The sequence below is a fragment of the Falco peregrinus genome, chromosome 11 (genome assembly GCF_023634155.1).
Source record: "Falco peregrinus isolate bFalPer1 chromosome 11, bFalPer1.pri, whole genome shotgun sequence".
Lineage (NCBI taxonomy): Eukaryota > Metazoa > Chordata > Aves > Falconiformes > Falconidae > Falco > Falco peregrinus.
Window position 1 is genome coordinate 18,753,980 of NC_073731.1, and position 20,117 is coordinate 18,774,096.

At 37.4% G+C, this 20,117-nt stretch overlaps 1 protein-coding gene across 6 annotated transcripts in view; it reads left to right on the plus strand.

Annotated features, from left to right (window-relative positions):
- THADA (THADA armadillo repeat containing) overlaps positions 1-20,117 on the plus strand; it is a 161,697-nt gene that overhangs the window by 55,859 nt on the left and 85,721 nt on the right. For 4 of the 6 annotated variants that reach the window (XM_055815966.1, XM_055815968.1, XM_055815965.1 and 1 more), the window contains exons 27-29: positions 1,434-1,523; positions 2,877-3,008; positions 18,192-18,360. In XM_055815966.1, coding sequence (XP_055671941.1) covers positions 1,434-1,523; positions 2,877-3,008; positions 18,192-18,360 — 391 coding nt within the window. Of the gene's footprint in view, positions 1-1,433; positions 1,524-2,876; positions 3,009-18,172; positions 18,361-20,117 lie in introns of those variants that run through there. The other 2 variants (XM_055815969.1, XR_008749141.1) reach the window with 2 other exon arrangements.

Genomic DNA, 20,117 nt, shown 5'->3' on the forward strand with positions numbered 1-20,117 from the left:
GTGGTTATCAGCACTGATGTTTTTAAACCATCCTCGTTTGTGCTTCAATTTATATTCACTCACAGTTTGAATGCTTTTTTTAACTGAAATTTTTTTTGCAGATAGAACAGCTACTGCAAAGTCCTTGGTCATGCCCTTAGTTACAGCAGTTCACTGTACTGTTCTTATGTGCCTAAGGGAAGCTTGCCCTACCTCTTGGAACATTTGTTTCCATCTAGCAATCTGGTTTTGCTGTGTTTATTCTGTGGCCTGTGGCTAAAGCATGTTATGTTAGCTGAGTGCTGGAAGAAGCTCTGCTGATGCTTCCCATGTGCTGATTTACTCTTGCATGATTTGGGGGTTTTGTATGCTTATTTTTACATGCTTTCAAACTTGCAGTCTCATTGTTATGTTTCTAGACCTGGATCTGTCTGCTTGTTGGAAGCTCTGCATTGGAGTCGTGCTAATATGTACTTATTTATCTTGGTTGATCATGTGGCAAGCAAATTGTTCAGTTGGCTTTCTTCTTCTAAATGGGTAGCCTGTTTTTTTGTTTGTTTTTTTTTTTTTTTTTGAAGGAAGTCTGTTTTATCTGCATACCACGTATGTCTAATTAGAACCTCTCCACTGTAACATTTAAGTGGTTCTTGATTAGACAATGCTAAATGGTTTCCTATAAACCAGGAAGCCATCCTTTATCTGATCAGAAGATTATAAAACAAACAAATACAGAAGATTTCTACTTACCTCTTTTTAGCTTGGATTGATTTTCTCTTGTGGTTTGAACTATGCTGCCTTATTAACTCTGGCTAGGGATGAGTTCAGTAGGTATTGGTAGATTGCTCTGTTTTAAATGTGGTTGCTCCATCTACACAATTGAAAACATGGCCTGGAAGTGCCACCACTGCCATGTGCTGGAGGCAGCACTGTGTAGAGGGCTAACAGAAGGTCAAATGCTTCCGTCACTCTGTTTTACAGGTCTGTGAATTACTATTCTGAGATGCTTTGCAGTGTCAGTAAAATATGAGCATCTGTTAGTACATGCCTATTAAATATACTTTATTAGCTATTTAGTACAAGCCATACTAAAGCAAGTGTAGTCTTCCCTTGTTAAAGCAGAATGTTGTTAAAATGGTGCCAGAATTTAAGCTGCTGTATCTCTTTTGTGTGTGTGATTAAAGGGCTACAATCCTTTTTCCCCAAAAAGGCCTGACCAGTTTAGCTGACAAAGTGTTAGTATGCACACGTACAGAGTTACTTGTGTAAATGACTCTGTATCATCTTTTTTGATGAAAACATTGTGCCTTCTTTAAAAGGAATGCATCATGTGTGATGGTTTTTCCAGCTCTCTGACATCACTGTAGCATCAGATATCCAACAAGTAAACTGGTAATTTGAGTGCAACTAATTACTGTAGAATGTGAATTGTAACTCTTCTTCGTTCCCTTCTGCAGAATGACAGGAAGGGAGTTTTTCTCTTGGTTTCCAAGTCTTTATCCTTTCCTTCTCAAGCAGTTGGAGGCTGTAACCAATACTTTGAACAGGTAAGAGAAAGCTTAGAAATATAAAGTGCAGTGAAAAGGTTAAACTGACTTGTCACATACACCCTAATGCTGTTCTTTTCATCAGTGCTTCTTGAAACAATACAGTTCTACTAGTGTCTGCTGCTGAGTTATTTTTCCTATAACTTTTGCACATTACAGTAAGTCTGTGGAGTATGAGCTACTGTTGAGTAATTAGTAGTTGCCACATTCCTAGGATCATATGTTAAAGAATGTGTATTTTTTCAGGGAAAGACAGAAACCGGGTGTTTGACTGTCTCATGTTTAACAATGAGACTTCCTAACATTTTAAAGTGATAACGGGGTCGTAGGCCTAATATAAACCTAAATGAACACTGACTCTGAGGAAGGTCCTTGAGCTCTTCTTAAGGACTCCACAAATGGTGGCTTAGAACTCCAATTTGATCAATGCAGATGATATCGTTTGGGATGACACTGATGCTGTTACCCCCAGGTTCATGAACTTGTAAAGTAAACCAGTGCTGGCTTTGTTTCTTCTTAAAATGCTGTGGTATAAACAGCGGAAGTTCAGCAGCTGATTTATGGGCAGCGGGCCTGAGGTGGATACTTGGGAGCAGAAGTTTCACCAGTTGTTGCATGTTTTGCAGTTGCTGCTCTGAGAAAAGAGGGTGTATATATTCCACACAGCAGTCTGCTTTACTTGACATTTTGAAAGGTGCCAGTGTCGTCACTGGAAAATTTTGGGAATTCTTTTAACTGAAAAAGATGGAAAGCTGCTGCCTGAGATACTGGCCTTGAATGCTTTTTTCCATGCATATTAAGGCTTGTATGTTACCATTAATCATTAACTAAATCAAGAAGTGTTGATTTTGACTTGGATTTCTGATTGTTTTTACAGTATGACTAGTAGCCACTTGGTGTCAATGACAAGAACTATTCTTTAATAAAGCCTGCTATTTAATAAATACGCATTCCCTTCCAGACTAAAAAAGAGACACTTTTTTAAAACCATCTTTTTCTAATTCAGCTTTCTCAGTTTCTGAGTTTCTAGAGTGACGTTATCTACGATGGTTTTTAATATTACTTAAAAGCGAAGACAGGTCACTGTATTAGGAATAAAGGAGGCCTGGGTTAATGTAGGAAAGCAAAGGCGGCACAGCCTTACGTGCCTTCATACAGGGGTCCCCAGTGGTGCTGTAGGAGAACTGGATGCCATGTTTGATCCCAGCAGGGTTTGCACATTCTTGTAATGATCAGCCTAGTGTACCTCCTTGAACCAGAAACACAGAAGGTATTGTGTGTGGAAAGGTCTCAAGACTAGCATGGAGGAGGATGCTTTTTTCACCAAATGCTTCTTACCATTTTTTTATTTAGTGAAGCTGAAGAGCTGAAAATCCATCCAAGCCTGTTCCTTTTGCTTTTAATCCTCGGAAGGCTTTATCCATCTCCAATGGATGGTACTTACTCAGCACTCAGCATGGCACCATTTGTCCCATTTATTATAAGGTAAGGTGATTTTGTGGTGGTTTTTATGTGATGTGCGCTCTTTCTTACATCTTTGAACTTTTTTCTAAAATGCCCTTTTAAGCTCTCTTCAGTGTTAATTATTATTAAATTATTATTAATGCTTGTTTTGAGGGGTGAGACAGCTTTTCAGCTCATCCAAGCCATTGTATGACTTGTTTTTAAACCTTCCATCTGTAAACGCTGTACAGCATGGCTGTGGCCACAGAGAGGGAGAGTAAAGGAAAACTGATGACCTTGACTGACTTTGGCAATGCAATTTGCTATGCAAACATCTGATGGGTTTTTCAGTCCTGCGGAGTGATTGTTTGTAACATTACATAAATGTAATGACTAATACATAGATTTGTAGATGTGTGTGTGTTATATATCCATTTCGATCCATGTATATATAGCTAGATGAAAAGTCATCTCAAAGGATATATCCATATCTTTAAGTTTTTATACAGTGTAAATTTCACTTATGGTGGTTACATCAAGATATTCAGCAGATATTACTGCTATTCTCTATGCCCCTGGTGTGAGATGGGTAGAAAAAGGAACAGGGCTGTGGCAAGTGAAGAGAAATAAGCATAATCTGTATTTGAGAGGAATCTTGCTGTCCGTGTGAAAGCTTCGGAGCAATAGGAGGAGAAAGTTCTGTACTTAATGTTGCTCCTTTAGTAGTGAAACAAGATAAAGTTGTTATCCTAAGATCTTCCAATTTTTATTTTAAACTACTCTTTATGTTAAAAAATAATAATAGCTCTGCTTATTCTTCACAGCAAGTGTGATGTAACTCTTGCTTCTTAAAAAGTTTTTGAATTTTCAAGAATAAATAACAACCTACCATTTTTTCTTAAGAGGAAAACCCCTTGTAGTTAAAAAAAGGTTTTAAATGCAATGTGTTTAACAATTAAAAATTATTGGTTTTCTTCTGTGTTTGAATATTAAATGCATTTAGGGGAAATGTTTAAAACTGGATTTGTTAGTTACATCATTGATTAGCTCTGTTTTTATGCCAATACACCAGAGAATGCTTGCTTATTTATATTATTTTTTTTAATATAATGTTTCAGCATATTTTCTGATATCTGTAATAGATTAACTTTTGATAAGCTTCTGATTACAGCTTTTGAGTTTTGTCTTTATATTATGACTGCTGCTTTTGGCAAGGTGCATATACCCGCAAAATAACTCTTCACACTTAATTAGCTTATTCTCTTGAGGTCATTTAAATCCATTCAGAAGATGTGGGGAGAAAAACCCAATAAAAATCTGTAAAAGAAGACCCTGAAGCATTTAAGAGACCTATATCATTGCATCTACCTTCCTTTAACTATGCTCCTAAAGAGAGTGGTGCGGCAGATAAAGATGATGCTTTCTGCATTTCCTTTCCATTGAATTTAGCAGTAAGTGTTGTGAATACAGGTTTAAGACTACAGTAAAATTCTTGCGTATTTCAGACAGAAAATTTTATCTGGGTGTGTAGACATGCGTTTTCTGTCAGGTTACTTAGCAAAGCATTAGCATTTTTTATGGTTGCCAGGGGACAATACCAAGGATTCTGCAGGGGGAAATGTGTGAGTTTATAATATAGCTCAGTGTGCTGTTTCTGGCTCTGTTTCTGTGAACAGCTCTTAACACCCTTGTTCTGTGAATACCACGATTGTTTTCAGTTCACTCTTGACTGCATTAGTTGAAATACATATGGGTGATTACCTGGGTAAGATAAATATGCTGCTGTTTTCCCTTCTGTTTCCCTTCCTATTTTCTGTTCTACAGGAGTAGATAAACGAAATTAAAAATCTTTCCTATTAGTTTAGTTGTTCTTTAGAAGGTAGCAATGAAGATTGTTGTGAAGTAACCACTTGGAATCAAAGAGGAAGCCTGCTGCTGAAGGCCTTATGCATCAGGACATTAAATTGTATATATTGACTGTCCCTTTGAATTGCTCAATATAGTACTGCATTACATAATTTCTACATATAAATATAATTACATGTAGCCCAGTGCAATTACAACATTTAATTGCCATATTTTTACTGTGAGATTTTTATATTTGTGTCACTGTCAAGGAAAGATACTGCTTATGTGGTAGGGAGAGAGGAGGGGTGAATATAACCCATAACGGATCTTCAGGCTCTTTCCGAGGCTCGGCGCGCAATGAAGAGGCATTCATTTGTGGCTCTGGACAGAGTACTTTCTGTGTTTGCAAGCAAATGAGCAGTTCTGTGAACAAAACTGGGTTTAGCAGGAAGAATTCAAATTGGGCTTCTGAAGAGTTTCACTTACGTCTGAGTGGAATTTTCCATCTAGTGGGAGTATTGCTGTGGTTGCTCTGACCGTGCTGAGACGAATTGCACAATATGAGTAGGATTAAATGCTACAAGGACAAATCTCAATCTCTGTATGCATGCATACTCGTTACTCCCTGTTGAACTAGGGCATTTGATTACCTATCTGCAGTTCTGTTAAAAGTTATTTTTTCCCCTTTCCTTTTGCAGATGTTTTATTTGGAAGGGAACACTTTGATTCACAACTTATGACCTCATCTTTTTTTTTTTAATAGCTAGATAGGTCTGCTTTAATGGTTACTTTCTGAGATGAAGGAATGTACAGAATGTTTTCGATTAACAAGGGAGGTAATCGGGAGGTAATGTTTTAAGTATGAAACAAAAACATAACCTCCCTTTCGCCTCCCCCTTCCAAAGACCTGTAATCTCTTTAGACTGATCTAAATTTGAGTTACCTTATGTCCTCTTGTACCATGGCATTGACAGAGTGTTTGTTTAGTGTTAAATGTTCTGTGCTGAATGCTCTGAAGGAGTAAAATGGGTATCGCTGTATTGACTTGGATACTTTTCAATAATTGAAGTCTAGCCCTATTTAGGAGTGTGAGTGTTTAATCCTTTGCGAAGCTTTTAAAAAATTAGTCTTAAAAGGATAAACAATGTAAAATTTTGTAAAATCTTTGGGTGTATGTGCCTTGTTTTCCACTTGACAAAACTGTTTTTAATTCCCAGTGCAATTTCCACTTCAAAATTTTGTCAGATGGACAGATTTCAAAACAGCATTGCTTCTAGGTAGGTTGTGTTGCAAGTCATTGAAGAAATTCAGTCTGAGAGCAATTTAAATAGAAATGTGAACATCTTTCCATAAAATTAACACAGCTATGAAATAGATGCTGTTTTCTTGTGTAGAATTTTATAACTTGCATCTTTATGTAAAATGGAGGAGCTAAAATACAAAATCCCCTGATGCTGTTTTTAGTCTGGGATTGGGGTAGGTGGCAGTGGGAAGCACTAGTCCTTTACAGCTGTTCTTTTCCCCCTCCTGCCCCCCTCCATCCACCACCCCGAACTGGTATAGTGCTGTTTTGGTTTTGCATTCAAGTGGGCTTGGAGTTAATATACAAGGATAATTACTGTGACTGTTAGTTAATGACGGACACAAAGATGCAAGGAAAATAATTGTGTGTGGCGAGGAAAAATTTTCTGTAGGATGGAGTGTTGTCAGCTGCTCAGTTACTGTAAGTCATTCCTAAAAGCGCTTGGAGAAGAAGAGGGGAAGTCCATGTCAGCTGTGAGCAAACTGGCAGCTCAGTTGCTGCCATAGTGGCTATGATAGGAAAGCTCAAATAAATCTGTTACTTAAGTGGGCTGGATGCATCTGCTGGAGGGAATGTGGATTTACATTGGTCTAATTATCCCATGCCTTGGAAAGGCAGAGGAAACAGCTGAAGATGGTATGATTTCTCTTATTGGTACACTTTTTCTTCTGTTTGCCTTTTTTTTTTGGGGGGGGGGGGCGGGGGCTGAAGCTACAACATTCACAGCTTGCTTGTCAGAACAGACTCTTTGAAACCCCCTATATAGGCTGTTGGCAAAGTCAACTCTAAATTTCTTAAAAGATGACTTGGCTAACATGGTGGGAGCTGTCAGGAGTGCCCCCTGTGCACTGCTGTGGTGCTGGTGGTGCCCACCTGCTGCATGGGAGCCCCCCACAAGTACCAATGCAGTGTCCCAAGGGGTTCCTGTGAAGCATGTCCTTGTGCAGTGCTTGCAGAGCCTGCGTCCAGCCATGCTGGTTGCCTGCTGTGGGGCCAAGATGGCGCTCCTTCAGTAAACTCTATTTTCTTGGGCTTTTTGAAGGGGTTAGGCCAAAGTCTTCAACTCTAAAAATCTGTTACCCTAGGGATTTGGTGTACTGTTTCTGGATGCATTAAGTGAGTCTCACTTATTATGTTTTTTAGTGGAGATTTACAGCTGTGAGTCTGCCCTCCGCAAGAAGTGATGCGGACTGTTGGCCCCAATTTCTTTTGAAGTTGCGGGGAGGGGGGTGGCGGGAGCAAAGAAAAATCCTAGGGGCCACAATTCCACCTGAGTCTTTAGCCCATGCGTGTAATGCAGTACTCTTGGTTTTATTGAGTGGATAAATACACTTAAGTTTTGTTGACTTACAGTTAAATCTTTTTAAAATCAATCCAGATAATGTGCAGGTTACAGAAGATTTTTCTTAAAATTTAAGAGTGAAATGTGAGATCAGACTCCTTTATTGAAGTCCAAGAGGTTTAGTTAATAACACTGAGATTATTCCATAAATTGTTCTGTACGAAATGCTATTCAGAGCTTTTGTCAGATACCAACAAGCTTAGAAAGCTATTTTAAAAATGCTGTTACCTGAAATACAGATTTCTAATAGAAGTAGGAACTTAAGTTTTGATTTCTTACAATTAATTTTGTTCTGCAGTTTTTATTGGCCCAAGTGGATCACGGTCCATCTTTTAAAAATGTTTGTTGGAAATTTAAAAATAGGCCTTCAGTTGCACTCTGCCTGAGCCTAGTACAAAGGACAAGTTTTTAACAGCTCAATGATCTTTCCCTTGTAATGAAGCAACCTCATGATGTTGCATAGTACTGTATCACCCAAATACGGTTTTCAATTGCCTGATACATTTAATATATTTATGTTATTGTGCTGTGTTTTGCCATTGACTGATTTATATCTTGTTCTTTGATGCTTTCCTACTAAGATGCAAAATGTCGTTCTGATGCAGCCTTGCCTGTTTTTTTTCTCTCCCCATTATTTTCTACTTACGTTTACAAATTCCTTGCATATTCCTTTCAGTCTTCATTGCTCAGTTTACTTCAGATAAGGGGGGCAATATTATTGCCATAGTTCACATCTTTTGCTTTTGAACAATAAACCCACTTATATAGAGAGGCATACATAAAATTATGATCTTACTATTGTAACCTGTGTATACCAACGTTGCAAATCACAGAGTTCTGTGTTTTAGGCAGTGTGAAAAATGTGTATTAAATAATTGAGATTGATCCAGGTTTATTTTAGCTTCTTAGGAAGCGGAGCACTTGACCGTGAATTCTGGGGCTCTCTAGGAGTCACAGATTTGTCTTATTATCTTACAAATCTGAGAGAGCTTGCTTTTTAAAGAAATGTTTTAAGGAAAAGGACCCAAGTATAGTAGTATTAATATTTTAGAAGGTGGTGTGAATTTAAATATTCACTGATTAATAATGTTACTTGCATGTGGGTTGCTGTTTTGAAAAGAATATTCTTTGTTAACCTGTACCTATTAGTTTTATTGCTCTGTGTTGTGTTTAATTATGTTAAGTTGTATCTGTCATGTGCCCAGTTCAGTTCCATTGTATCCCTGTGACAAAGCTTGTGTAGGCTTCACAGGAATTGGGTCTGGGCTAAGATGGAGTAATAAAGAAACAAAATTCAAATGTAAAACCAAGAGTGTCTGTGAGACTTTGAAATAAGTTTAAAACCTTACACTGAATAAAGAGCACAAGATGGGGGAGTGAGGTACTTCTGATAAAAGATCTCTTCAGTTTGTTTTGGAAGAGCTTGATTGAAGTCAGTCATGTATACCTCATTAAAATTGCTGTTTGTAAGTTGTTTGAATTCAATTTCCCTGATTTTTGTTTTGTTTCACACATGTACAATTGCATATGTAGGTCTAGTATATTATCCTGTATCTGACTTGAAAGCAGCCATCTGACTTTCTGTAGGCTAAACACTGCTATCCTTTGGTAAGTGGCCAAGCAAGATAGCTGAACAGTTGTGCTCACTGTGCTTCGTCTGCCTTTCTCCTCTATTTCCTTTATTGCACCAGCAGGAGAATTAATATTAACACTTGCCCATTTTCAACTGTCATTTCTGTAAGACTTGGAGTCTTATCAGGGATCTGATAAGCAAAGACATCTTGTGGGAATGCCTTTTCATATTAGATTAAAAGAACTATATATGTTTATTGCAGCATTGTTGTATTAAAATGGTTGCTCTTGATTACAGTTGTTTATAAAAGCATTTCTGGCTTTCTGTATCATATGCATATCTTCTCAGTCTTTGGTTTCTGGTTTTTTTTCTTCCTTAATCTAGTGTCTGATCAGTATAACTTCTTAGTATTATAACTGTCTGCAATAACTTATTTTTTGGAATCCCTGTGATACTACTAGGAGCAGGCTCTGACCCATTGGAATTCCCTGTCCTTGCTGGGGAAGCTTGTGGGGCTGACCAATCATTGCAAGATGAAGACAGATAGCCTTTTGATTATAGGCAAGGTTCTCAAAGTACATGAACTGGCATAGGCATTGGAAAAAAGAGCAATGTACACCTCTAAAACATACATTGTTTTTAGATTCTTTCTGTATTTTGCAGTGTTAATCTCTTGTTTGACATCTGAGATGGAAGTTTTGCATGGCTGGGGGACAGGGGAGGGAGAGGAATGCATTTACCCTTTGAGCATAACTCCTCTTGTTAGCTGGAACTGGCTTGGAACTCTTCCATTTCTACTTAGTCTATTTTCTGTGCAATCGTGATTGCATAGTGAATAGCACTGATCTGTAAAAGTATTTATGGGTCACTGTAAGTATTTATTAATAAGAAGGCTTTAGGCTTTTTTTTAGCATATTTAAATAAGAAATGGTAAAGAGTGTGTCGCTTTCTCGGTTTTGATTAAGTTCAAATTGCAGTCCTCTCTAGTACTACAATGTGCTTGATTGGCAGTAGGCTGTTCAAGACCTTCTGATCAAGTGAAAAAATCATTGTACATTTTTTATGTTCTTTGCTGTATTCCTCAGCCTTTTCTCTTAAACTGTGGGCAGTTATTCCTTTCATGCTCAAGTGATGCTGATGGGGAATATTACAACCCCTAGATACTCATCATTGATTCCTTATGTATATATTCCTTTATATATTACTGATTCCTTATATATTCCAGATTTCACTGTGTTCATCTGTTTATTTTTCATTGGCAGATTATCATCTGAAGCAATTTAGGAAATATTCACAAACTGTAGGGACCTGTCAGATTCACGGGAAGTAGAAAGTGATGTCTAGCAGAGAAGTGTTCATGACCACTGAGAGGAACTGTCTTTCTCCAGTGTTGCAGATTCCTGAAGAAGAGGGCCGATGGCTGGGATCCTAAGTTGAAATTTGGTGTATACTACTTCTCTTTTGAAATATGATTCAGTAAAATGTATGGGTTGCTCAACTGTCAACACATGATTGGCAAAGTTGTTGTATTATTAATTTACATACTTAAAATTACCCAGTCAGTAAGTACTTTGCTGGTCAGGATAAGTAGCCAAATATTAACATTTAGCTTGTTCTGCAAATGTGTTTGCGGGAAGGAACATGAAAATGGAGACAAATAATGCATTAACTGTGCAGAGGATGGTAGGTGTGTCAAGGAAAACCAAGTACAATGATATTTTGAAAAGCCAGTATTTTTAACGAAAACCAGCCTAAGAGGAGTCAATATCGGGAGAGCTTTCTGGCAGTGGGCTAGCTGCTTTTGGTGGTATGGCTGGAAGAAAAGCGTCTTTGAAAACCAAGATCCTTTGGTTGTTTTCATGGGTCTGATAGTAAGTTTTGAAAATTGCTCTTGTTACATTCCTGTTTACAGTTACCTGAAGCTTTCCAAATTATCATGGTGTGCTGAGATTTGATTTATACATTCAGCTTCCCTTTCACAGAGTTAAAAATAATGATACAGTTGCAAAGACAGAAGATAATTTGTCTACGTTTTTGTTGTCTTTTTTCCTGTTTTGGTAGTAAGTGGTATGTGTTTGTTTTAGTTATTCTGTAGTTGTGAAACATCATAATAACAATTCACAAATAACAAAGTTGAAATATGGTTGTGAATTAATATTTTTCTTTTACATGACCTTGAGTTAAGAGCAATTGTATTTTCTCTAGAATGCTGTGCATGAAAAACTAATGGAAGGAGCTCTAAACAAATAGTTAAGTAAATGTAGAGGTTAGCTACCTGGAGATAATGTTTAAGATTTCTTGATGATAATAATGCAAGAAAAGAGATGTTATTTTAAATTGTGTCAGCATGTTCTATAGCAAATCTCCATTTGAAGATAACATATTTCAGTTGGTCTATAGTTTATACATAAGTAAACTTAATAGTTGAAAAAAATCAAACCAGTTTTCATAGGCTTATACCTCAGAGATCTTAGTTTGTTGGCTGGCTGAACCAGAGCAATTCAAGTTTCTGTTGTTGGTTCTGCTTGGTATCAGTTGGCCACTTCTTACAATAACCTAGGTCTTGGTGACTAGAAGAGAGAAGTGTCTGTAGTTTCTTCCTAGAAAGCCCTTGGAAACATATGGAGAAACAGCTCCTGGCATAGCCTGTGGACAGCTTTCACAAATAAAAGGCTGTGTACTTTGCCTGCATAGTTCCTGCAGTATTTACAGCTACTCTTGATTCATTAGAGTGCTTGTGTGGAAAACATTGCCCTTACAAAAACATAAAGTTTTATCTTAATTGCCCAAGTTGGAAGAATAAAATACTTCTAGCCTCTATATACATTATGTTTGGGCAACCATTAACTTCACTTTAAAGAAAATAGATAAGAATGTAGAGGTTTAGTAATGTAGAGGTTTAGTACTGCATAAATAACCTAAAATTAAACTTGATCTGTTTCTGTCCCTGGATACATTCAGACATTCATGTGTTGATTGTAGATCTAAAACCTCCGGCAAACTGTTGATACTTTTGTAATGTTTTTCTGCTTCTCAGGTAAATATTGAGATGCTATATCAAAACCCAGATTGTTCTGGGTTCTTTTTGGTTCTTAATTTCAGATTAAAGAACAAAAAATTGTGTTCAGGTCAATTACAATACAGGTATCCACAGTGGAATAAATTTTAAAAACTAAATTCTCTGGATACTTTAATTGCTAAGGGACACAGAACTCTAACAAAATGGGAGAGAGTTGTGTTTCTTTAGAAGTAAATACAAACCAAGGAAATCAATAAATGAATGAAAAAAATAGGTACATGTATAGCAAATTATTGTTCAGATTCTAGAAAACCTTACTCTTGCATTAATGAATAAGTACTATCCTGGTGATTTGTCCCCAGTATAGGAGTCCAATTTATGTTAATTGTGTGGAAGAATGAGTATTTTTTAAATGCTATTTTTGGACCTCTGTTTGCTTGGAAACTTGTAATATTGAATTTGAAAGTTGCTAAAATTAGTCTTTAAGGAGAGAACCTGAAGGGAAGAAAGTGAACCAGTATGTAATCATGAGGAATTGTTGTCTAAAAAAAGTGTATTTTTTTGAGTTATTTCACTTAATACAGACAGCACAATGCTCTTGAATCTTAATAACCAAACTCTTTCTAATAGGAACTGAATCGGTTGCTAAATACTTGTCTTTGTGATCCCCATCCATGTTTTCCCCTAATGTAACGTCATGGTTTTAATTCTTGCTTTAGAGCTGATAAAATAACTGTATAGCTGCATGGTGCAAGAAAGAGGAAACCTGTTTCTCATACAACTTACTGTGTCTACATAGAATCAGGCAGAAGCTTTATTACAATTTTTTCTTTCCAGTGCATATGTTAGGACCTGGTGGAATAATTAGCTCCAGGGTTTAAAGGATACTATCTATTTGAATTTTATTTATTCAATTTTTTTAATCAGTTTTATCTTTTAAAAACCTAGAGGCTGTTAAAATGCTTTAACTAGCAGGCAGAGTTGGTTTGTTTGAACTGCCAGTCTGCCTTTCATGCCTCATGCTGCCCTCTTCTCCCAAACTCTTTTTGTGATGGTGGTGGGATACTTGATTTGACTTACAAGATTAGAGGCTCCTTCTGCAGAAATTCCATTCCTTGTTGTTCAGGCTGTTCTCCCATTGTTTCAGTTCTGTTTTCATGGCTGCTGTTCCCTCTTCCAACACTTTGTGGAGGCAATGGATGTGAATGTATTTCAGCTGAGAACAAAATGGTGATGCTGCGATACTATCTGTAGGACTGCATAAAGTACTGTTAATAAGCAGTGACATAATTAGTGATGCAGAGATCACTGTGACAACATCAAGTAAACTTGGAGATATTTTCTCCTTGTTAATCCTTCTAACAACTGTAGGTATTAATATAATGGACATATTTTCAGGTACAGATGTGATTATGTTCAAATTAGATCTATTCATTTGTTTCTGTAACCTTCATATAAAAGGTAATCCTTACTTGGTTTGTTGAGTTGGGTAACAGAAGGTCTGTTGAGGGGGAGTAATAAGAAAGGAAGAAAAATAAGCACATAGGAAACACCTGCAGTTTTTTGGTTTTGGGGGATTTTCTTCCCCCAAAAAAGTTTAAGATATATTTATTTACAGCTAGTGTTCTGTTGTTTGTAGCCAGAGTAATAAATTAGATACTTTGATGTGTGCAGAGGAGTATGGAATCTTTGTGCTTTATAAGAGTTGGTCATAAATCTTGTCAGTTAGGAAGATTGTTCAGGATCTAAGTGTTAAAGCCGGAGCGGAGGAGTGGAAATGCATTGAATCCACAGTTAAACAAAGTGAAACCTTCTCAGATTTATTGACTTTTTGTTCTTGATCATGGCCTGTTTGAAGTAAACATGTTTACATCCAGTACCTCGTGCACCTAGATAAACAGTACTGAGTTCAGCGTGGAGTACAGCTTCAATAGTTGTTAACAGCCCTCAGGATTTAATAGGAATGTATCACATGAGGATTTTGAACGTTTCATTGCTTGTTGCTACCTTGAGATACAATAAAATCCAGTTAGCATACTGGATGTTTTTACATAATGACATTTTTGATATTTCTTAGTTTTTAAAGTCTGTACATGATGTGCATGTAAAGTAAGTGTCGCATACTGAAAACACTTCCCCCCCACCCCCCCCCCCAAGTAGTTTTCAAATCAAAGACAATGAAACAGTTTTAAATACAGGTTTGCACACACATATGCCCTAACAGATGCCAGACTCCTTTGCTTGTACTTGCCTGCAGAGATGATGAGAAGAGGCAGCCTGCAACGGATTTTAGTCATGTTGTTGGCAGGTGAAGCTCAGAGTCTGGATGGTGAAGGGGCCAAGGTTGGAGGTCCTGTTCCTTTCTGCAATGTCCTGGCAAGGCAACTGCCACCACTGATCTCGGGGATGGTAGTGTGTTAAGCTGCTGCAAGAGGAGCAACCGGAATAGTTTAATAGACTTAAAATATTTCTTTCTTTAAGCTGCTGGGTTTTGCTGCAGGTACAAACTGAGTTACAGTGATTACCGTAATTGTGTAACGGTTTGTCTTGATACAGCTTAAGAGATTGATTCACGTAGTTATTGCTAAATCCTAGATAAAATGAATATTTAAGAACACAGGTGGTAGACTCAGTGTTAAGGTGTGTAGCTGATCTTAGAGGCTGGTATAACAATAAACAGAAAATTGCTACATTAGGTTAGATTGTTGGGTTTTGTTACTCAGTTGTATCTGCATTCACTCCTTTCACTTTTTGAGAATTGATTCTGTTTAGTTTTATTAACAGGTAAGAGACTATATCTAAGTGGGATCCAGGAAAAATCAAAACTGCCTGTTCTTAATTTAGGGTGCTGTTACAGGTTATGGAAAAAGTATTGTATATTTTGACATTCTTCTGGCAAACTCTTTGCATGATTCAGGAATGAAGCCAAATGCCTTCAAAACATGAGAGATGCACATATAAGTGCCTTCAGGGTATGCAGAAGTTCAGGGATAGGTCACTAGTGGTGACTTGGCATGATACCTTGCACGGGTATGTGAATGGAGTGTTTTTGAAATGTTATCAGCCAGTTTCTTGCCAATTTTCTTTGAGTATTAGATTTAAAAAAATAAAACTATTAAAAAAAAAAAAAAAAGAAGAAGAAGAAACAGTAGGAATGTTAACCCCTCTCAGATTTGGGAAGCTATTTGCCCGTGTGAAATACCTTCCTTATGTTCCCATATGTTTTCCTATAAAGCAAATGCTTTATTGTTCTTCAGCTTTGTGATGCTTTTGTTCCTTAGTAGTGACTTTGCAGGAGTGCTCTTACGGGGATTTCCACCAAGATGTCAGTTGCTGTGACTACACTGCACCCTGTGTAGCAATCTGTAGTATGTGAAGTTAGCACTAATGTACAGTGGCAGGTTGGTGGCTAGGTTGCCCTCTGGGCAAGTAGTAGCTGTGGGTGTGCATTTCCCTTAGGCACAGAAAGTTGCAGAACTGGGTCCCCTGTGTCCTGGGCAAGTTCCTCAGGCACTGGGCACACCTGTGTGTTTGCTCAGCAGGAGGAGGAGGACAAAGTTATTGCCTCCTGATTTAAGATCCTCAAAGTGCAACACAGAACTGAATCTGAGGGTCCCAGTTAGGCTTCTTGAAGCCCTTGGCTTCTGAGGTTCTTACAGAGAACAAAAAATTTTGGGGCATGAGGAGAGGTGAAGATCAGAGTCACCTCTAGTTTTGAGAATTGCAGTTTTGCCTTACACATTCAGTATAAATGCTGAGGTGGCAGTCTTTGTTGAGGACCCAGACTTTTGGCAGCTGAGACAATTTTGCCCATTACATGAAATTATTTTCTTCTTTTTAATTGTAGAACTGTCATTTCTATTTCCATAATAAATTTGATAAGATAACAGCGTGGAACAAAGTTTGATATGTAAAATCCTGTATCTCCTTATAGATATGTGCATGTGTTACAAGTCTTTACTGTCATTTTTTGTAGGACAGCCAAGTTTAAAGTCAGGTTATCTAATAATTGTTCTCAACTCCTTTTTTTGTTACTAGGAAATCCCCCACAAAATTCCACTCTAACTCATTGCATTGTGCTTGAGGAGAAAACCCCCTCTGAAGCATGTAGTGATGGAAAGTACCCTTGCACAAGTTAGAGGAAACCCTGGCATTTTACCCATTTTTCCACGCTTCCTGTTAAGGATGTCAGATTCCTTGGAATTTGTAAAAGGTCATGAACAAAATAAAGAACATTCCTGAATATACAGTTATAGCTAATTAAAAACTAGGCATTCATTACAGTATCAGTGTTGCTTGTGTTTGGAAAGGACATCTACATGTGAGAATCTCTTGGTTAAGAAAACATGGTTTAGCAGAAATAAAGAAAACGTTGCAAACAAATCGCTTCCCAGGTTTGTTTACTGTGCAGTAGAATTAAAATGTTTTTGTTTGTTTTGTTTTGTTTAAAAACATTTAAAAAAAATGTTTTGTTTAAAAAAAAAAACATGCTAGTTTTTTATTAAGAGCTAAGGTGACTTTTTGCACCCTATCAATACAGAATTAAAACTTTTCCATATGGAAGAGCCTCCAGTTGTGACTGCTCTGCTTTTGCATTCTGTTGTGAAGGACAAGCCAATCTTTGAAAAGGAAATGCAAAGATGATTCTTCAAAAAATCATTCCCTACAAGGGTAGACATGGGGAGGTGGAGGATAGAACATTTTGCCATACTGCAAGGATGAGAATTCCCACAAAAGCTTGTCATTCAAGGGCAGCATAGCTCTCTACTTTCTCTAAACAAGGTCTGTGTATTTCAGGCATACCGTGGCCTAACATGACTAAAATGTCAGAACTCTTATGCTATTTCAATTAAGTCTATTTACTGTCTTGTGTTCAAAACCCAATTAATTCAGTTGCTGGTTCAAGGTGGAAATTACTTTCTGTTTTTCTTTGATGTGAGCTAAAGTAAACTACTATTTTGAGATTGATTTAAATTTGCTAGAGATATTTGAAACCTTAGAATGCCTTTTAATTTCACTTCATTTTTTAAATACATACGCATGGTGCTGCAGGGCTTGTTTGGGAGAACTCAAAAGTGGTTCACCCATTTTGGCAGGGGAGAATCTCAACTACATGTGATTTTGTAAGCTGAAAATATGTAAGAAGCGATTCAGGAAAAGGATGAGAGGGTAGGAGGAGGGAAGGCCATCTCTCTGGGTCATCACAATCAGGTATCAGAGCGTATCTTCTGCCATACTGCATTTGACATCATCCAAGTCATTTGGCCATTCATTTCTAAACCCTGGGGTAGCTTTCTCAGTTGTCTGGGACTGCGGGTGGCTGAGTTGTACCTGCCTTCCAGAAATTAACACATGCAAGAATTCCTGGCTTTGAAAGGCTTAGCCTAACCCAAGAACCAAAAAAAAAAATTTTTATTCACTGCAACTCAGTATACGTGCTACTCAAGTAGTATATAGCTGGTTAATGTGTTAATATAGCTGAACAGTTAATTCTATGTATATTCATAAATCTACAGCCAGTTAAAACTATAATAATATTAAAAGAAAAAAGGTTCTTTTTGGCCCGTTTTATATGCAGTCTTGAGTCTTGTCAGTTAATTTTTAATAAACAAAAAATACTTATTTTTGAGATACTAATTATAAATAATAGAAAAATATTTTCCAATGTGTCTTATTTCCTGCCTTTAAATATGTTTTAAAATACAGTGGGAGTTATGGCCTAAAATTCCAGTAGACACCATGTTGTGTTCTATGGAAACATCTGATTAAGGACATATTTCAATATTTCAGTTAAGTGAAACTCAGAATACTTACTCTACAGCAATCATATTCAAATGTAAGAGAAACATCAAGTAAGATGGAATGAGACCATATACTTACTTGCTTCATGGAATAACTGCGTCTTTTTGTTTTCTTAGGTCTTTTTTTTTTTTAAACTGTATGCGTTTCTGAAGCCTCCAGCATGGCTCTAGTATGACTTATGTTTCTAGGCAAATACTCTTGCTACTGAGAAGAAGAACTGTCTATTTGATTTCTAAGAAATGTGTTCTATTTTTCATTGCATTATCCTTTGTTTTGTTTTAGCTACAGCAGTGGATTGCAGCTGGGTAACAAAAAATAGGTATTTCTTCTTTTTCTAGGTGTGGGCACTCTCCTGTGTACCGTTTACGTGAGATGTCAGGTCGGGCCCTTGTTCCATTTATTATGGTAAATGAAGTACCACATACAGTGCTGTCCTTGTTGGAGGGGCTTCCAGAGTCTACCAGTCCTTGCCTACGACAGAATACTATTCATGGAACACTTCTGCAAGTAAGTTCTTGGGGGTGATTTGTCGTTTTGTTTGTTTTAGGTTTTGTTGGACTTTTTTGGTCATACTTCACAGCCAGATAACATGCAGTGAGTTGTGCTGAACGTTCACACATTGTCAAAACATGTATGAGGACTGCTTTTGAATTAATTCTATCAGATGATAAATGTGGAATTCACATTTCAACCATCATTAAACAGCTGTAGGCTGTAAATACCAACATTTAGCTTTCATATAATGCTTCATCTCTGGAGACTGAAATGCTTTGAGAGCAAATATATTTATGTAAACTTATCTACAGAGAGATCTATGTGAGTAGCCCAAAATCACAGAGCAAATGTGAGACAAAGCTGAACTCCAAGCACCAATAGTATTGCAGATACTGAGACTTGCTACTTACCTACATATTTATATATTGCTTCATTTACTTTTCCTGCTATACCGGCAGCTTCCTGTCAGTTTGCTGTACAAGTTGTGATAAGCTTTATACTGTATTCTGAAAACACTCTGGAGAACGGCTTGCTGTCGGTTTGGAATCAGAAATTTCTTCATTCCCCATATATCGTTCCTTTGGTTTATGGCAGTCGGTTCACTGTGTTTGATTTTTAAGCTATCATGGTAATAAGTTACCCATTTTTATTGCCTGTTTTTCATGAGCAACCTTTCAACAAAGCCATATTGTACGTGATCAGCTCTGTTAGTTTGCCGTAGTTGGCAAGCTATCTAGGTACACATTGCCACTGTAAACTGTGTGGTGGGGTTTGTATGGGTTTGTTTGGGTTTGTTAGTGTATCTTTTCCAGCATATTATTTCCCTTTAAAATTATGACCTTGCAGGAGACCTGGGACAGGGAAATGAGTGAAGTCCCTCTAGAGCCGTAACCGTCCACTTTACCTGTAAAGGGTTTCAGCCAAGTGAATCTGGATTTGGTTGTTCATCATTACAGTGAAGGTTTTCATGGGGTGTGGGATGATCTGCTCTGAAAAGCAGCTGGTGCACCTGTCTTAGACCTGTGAGCTGTTGCATCTGCATGGGAAGGTGGAGATTGCCAGTGTGTCACAAAACTCCTGAACCTCCTGAAATGTTAGAAAGAGAGGGTTGTTCCAACAAAGAGAATTAAGTACTTTCTTGGTCCAAAGTTGTTATAAACCTGGTTGTGAGAATAGGGACTGGCTGTAGTGTTATAACGCTACTGCCTTCTTTTTAGTGATCTGGAAAAAGTAATGGTGGGTTGTTCTGAATTCTTTGTCTTTAATTCGTTCATGTTAAGACAATCTTATGCATAGGTGTAGGGAGTTTTCTTTTCCATACCTGTAAGGCAGGAGATATTCTCAGGGCTTTAATGTAATTTTTGATCAGTTTTGGTCAGCTACTAGGAACTACTACTGCAATTGGTACTGTAGCAGGGAGAGACAAGTTCTGTTCAGGGAATGACATTCTTTAAAAAAAAAAAAAAAAAAAAAAGGACATCTGAATCAGTTATGCAAAGTCTTCATTTAGCACTTAATCAGATTTAGTGTATGACTGAAACTGAGCTATCTGTTGCTAGTTAAAAATAACAAAACATTCAGAAGAAATACTGTGGGTTGATAAAGATGTGCAAGAGGGGAGGCGGTGGTGTTTGATGTTGTACCTCTAAACCACTAATGCCAGGTAGTTCAACACAAAGTTAGCATGTACCTCCTGTAAATAGTACTAAGAGCAAAGTACTGTGACTTTCAGGGGTTGTTGGACACATGGTTTCAGTTTCCTTTTTATC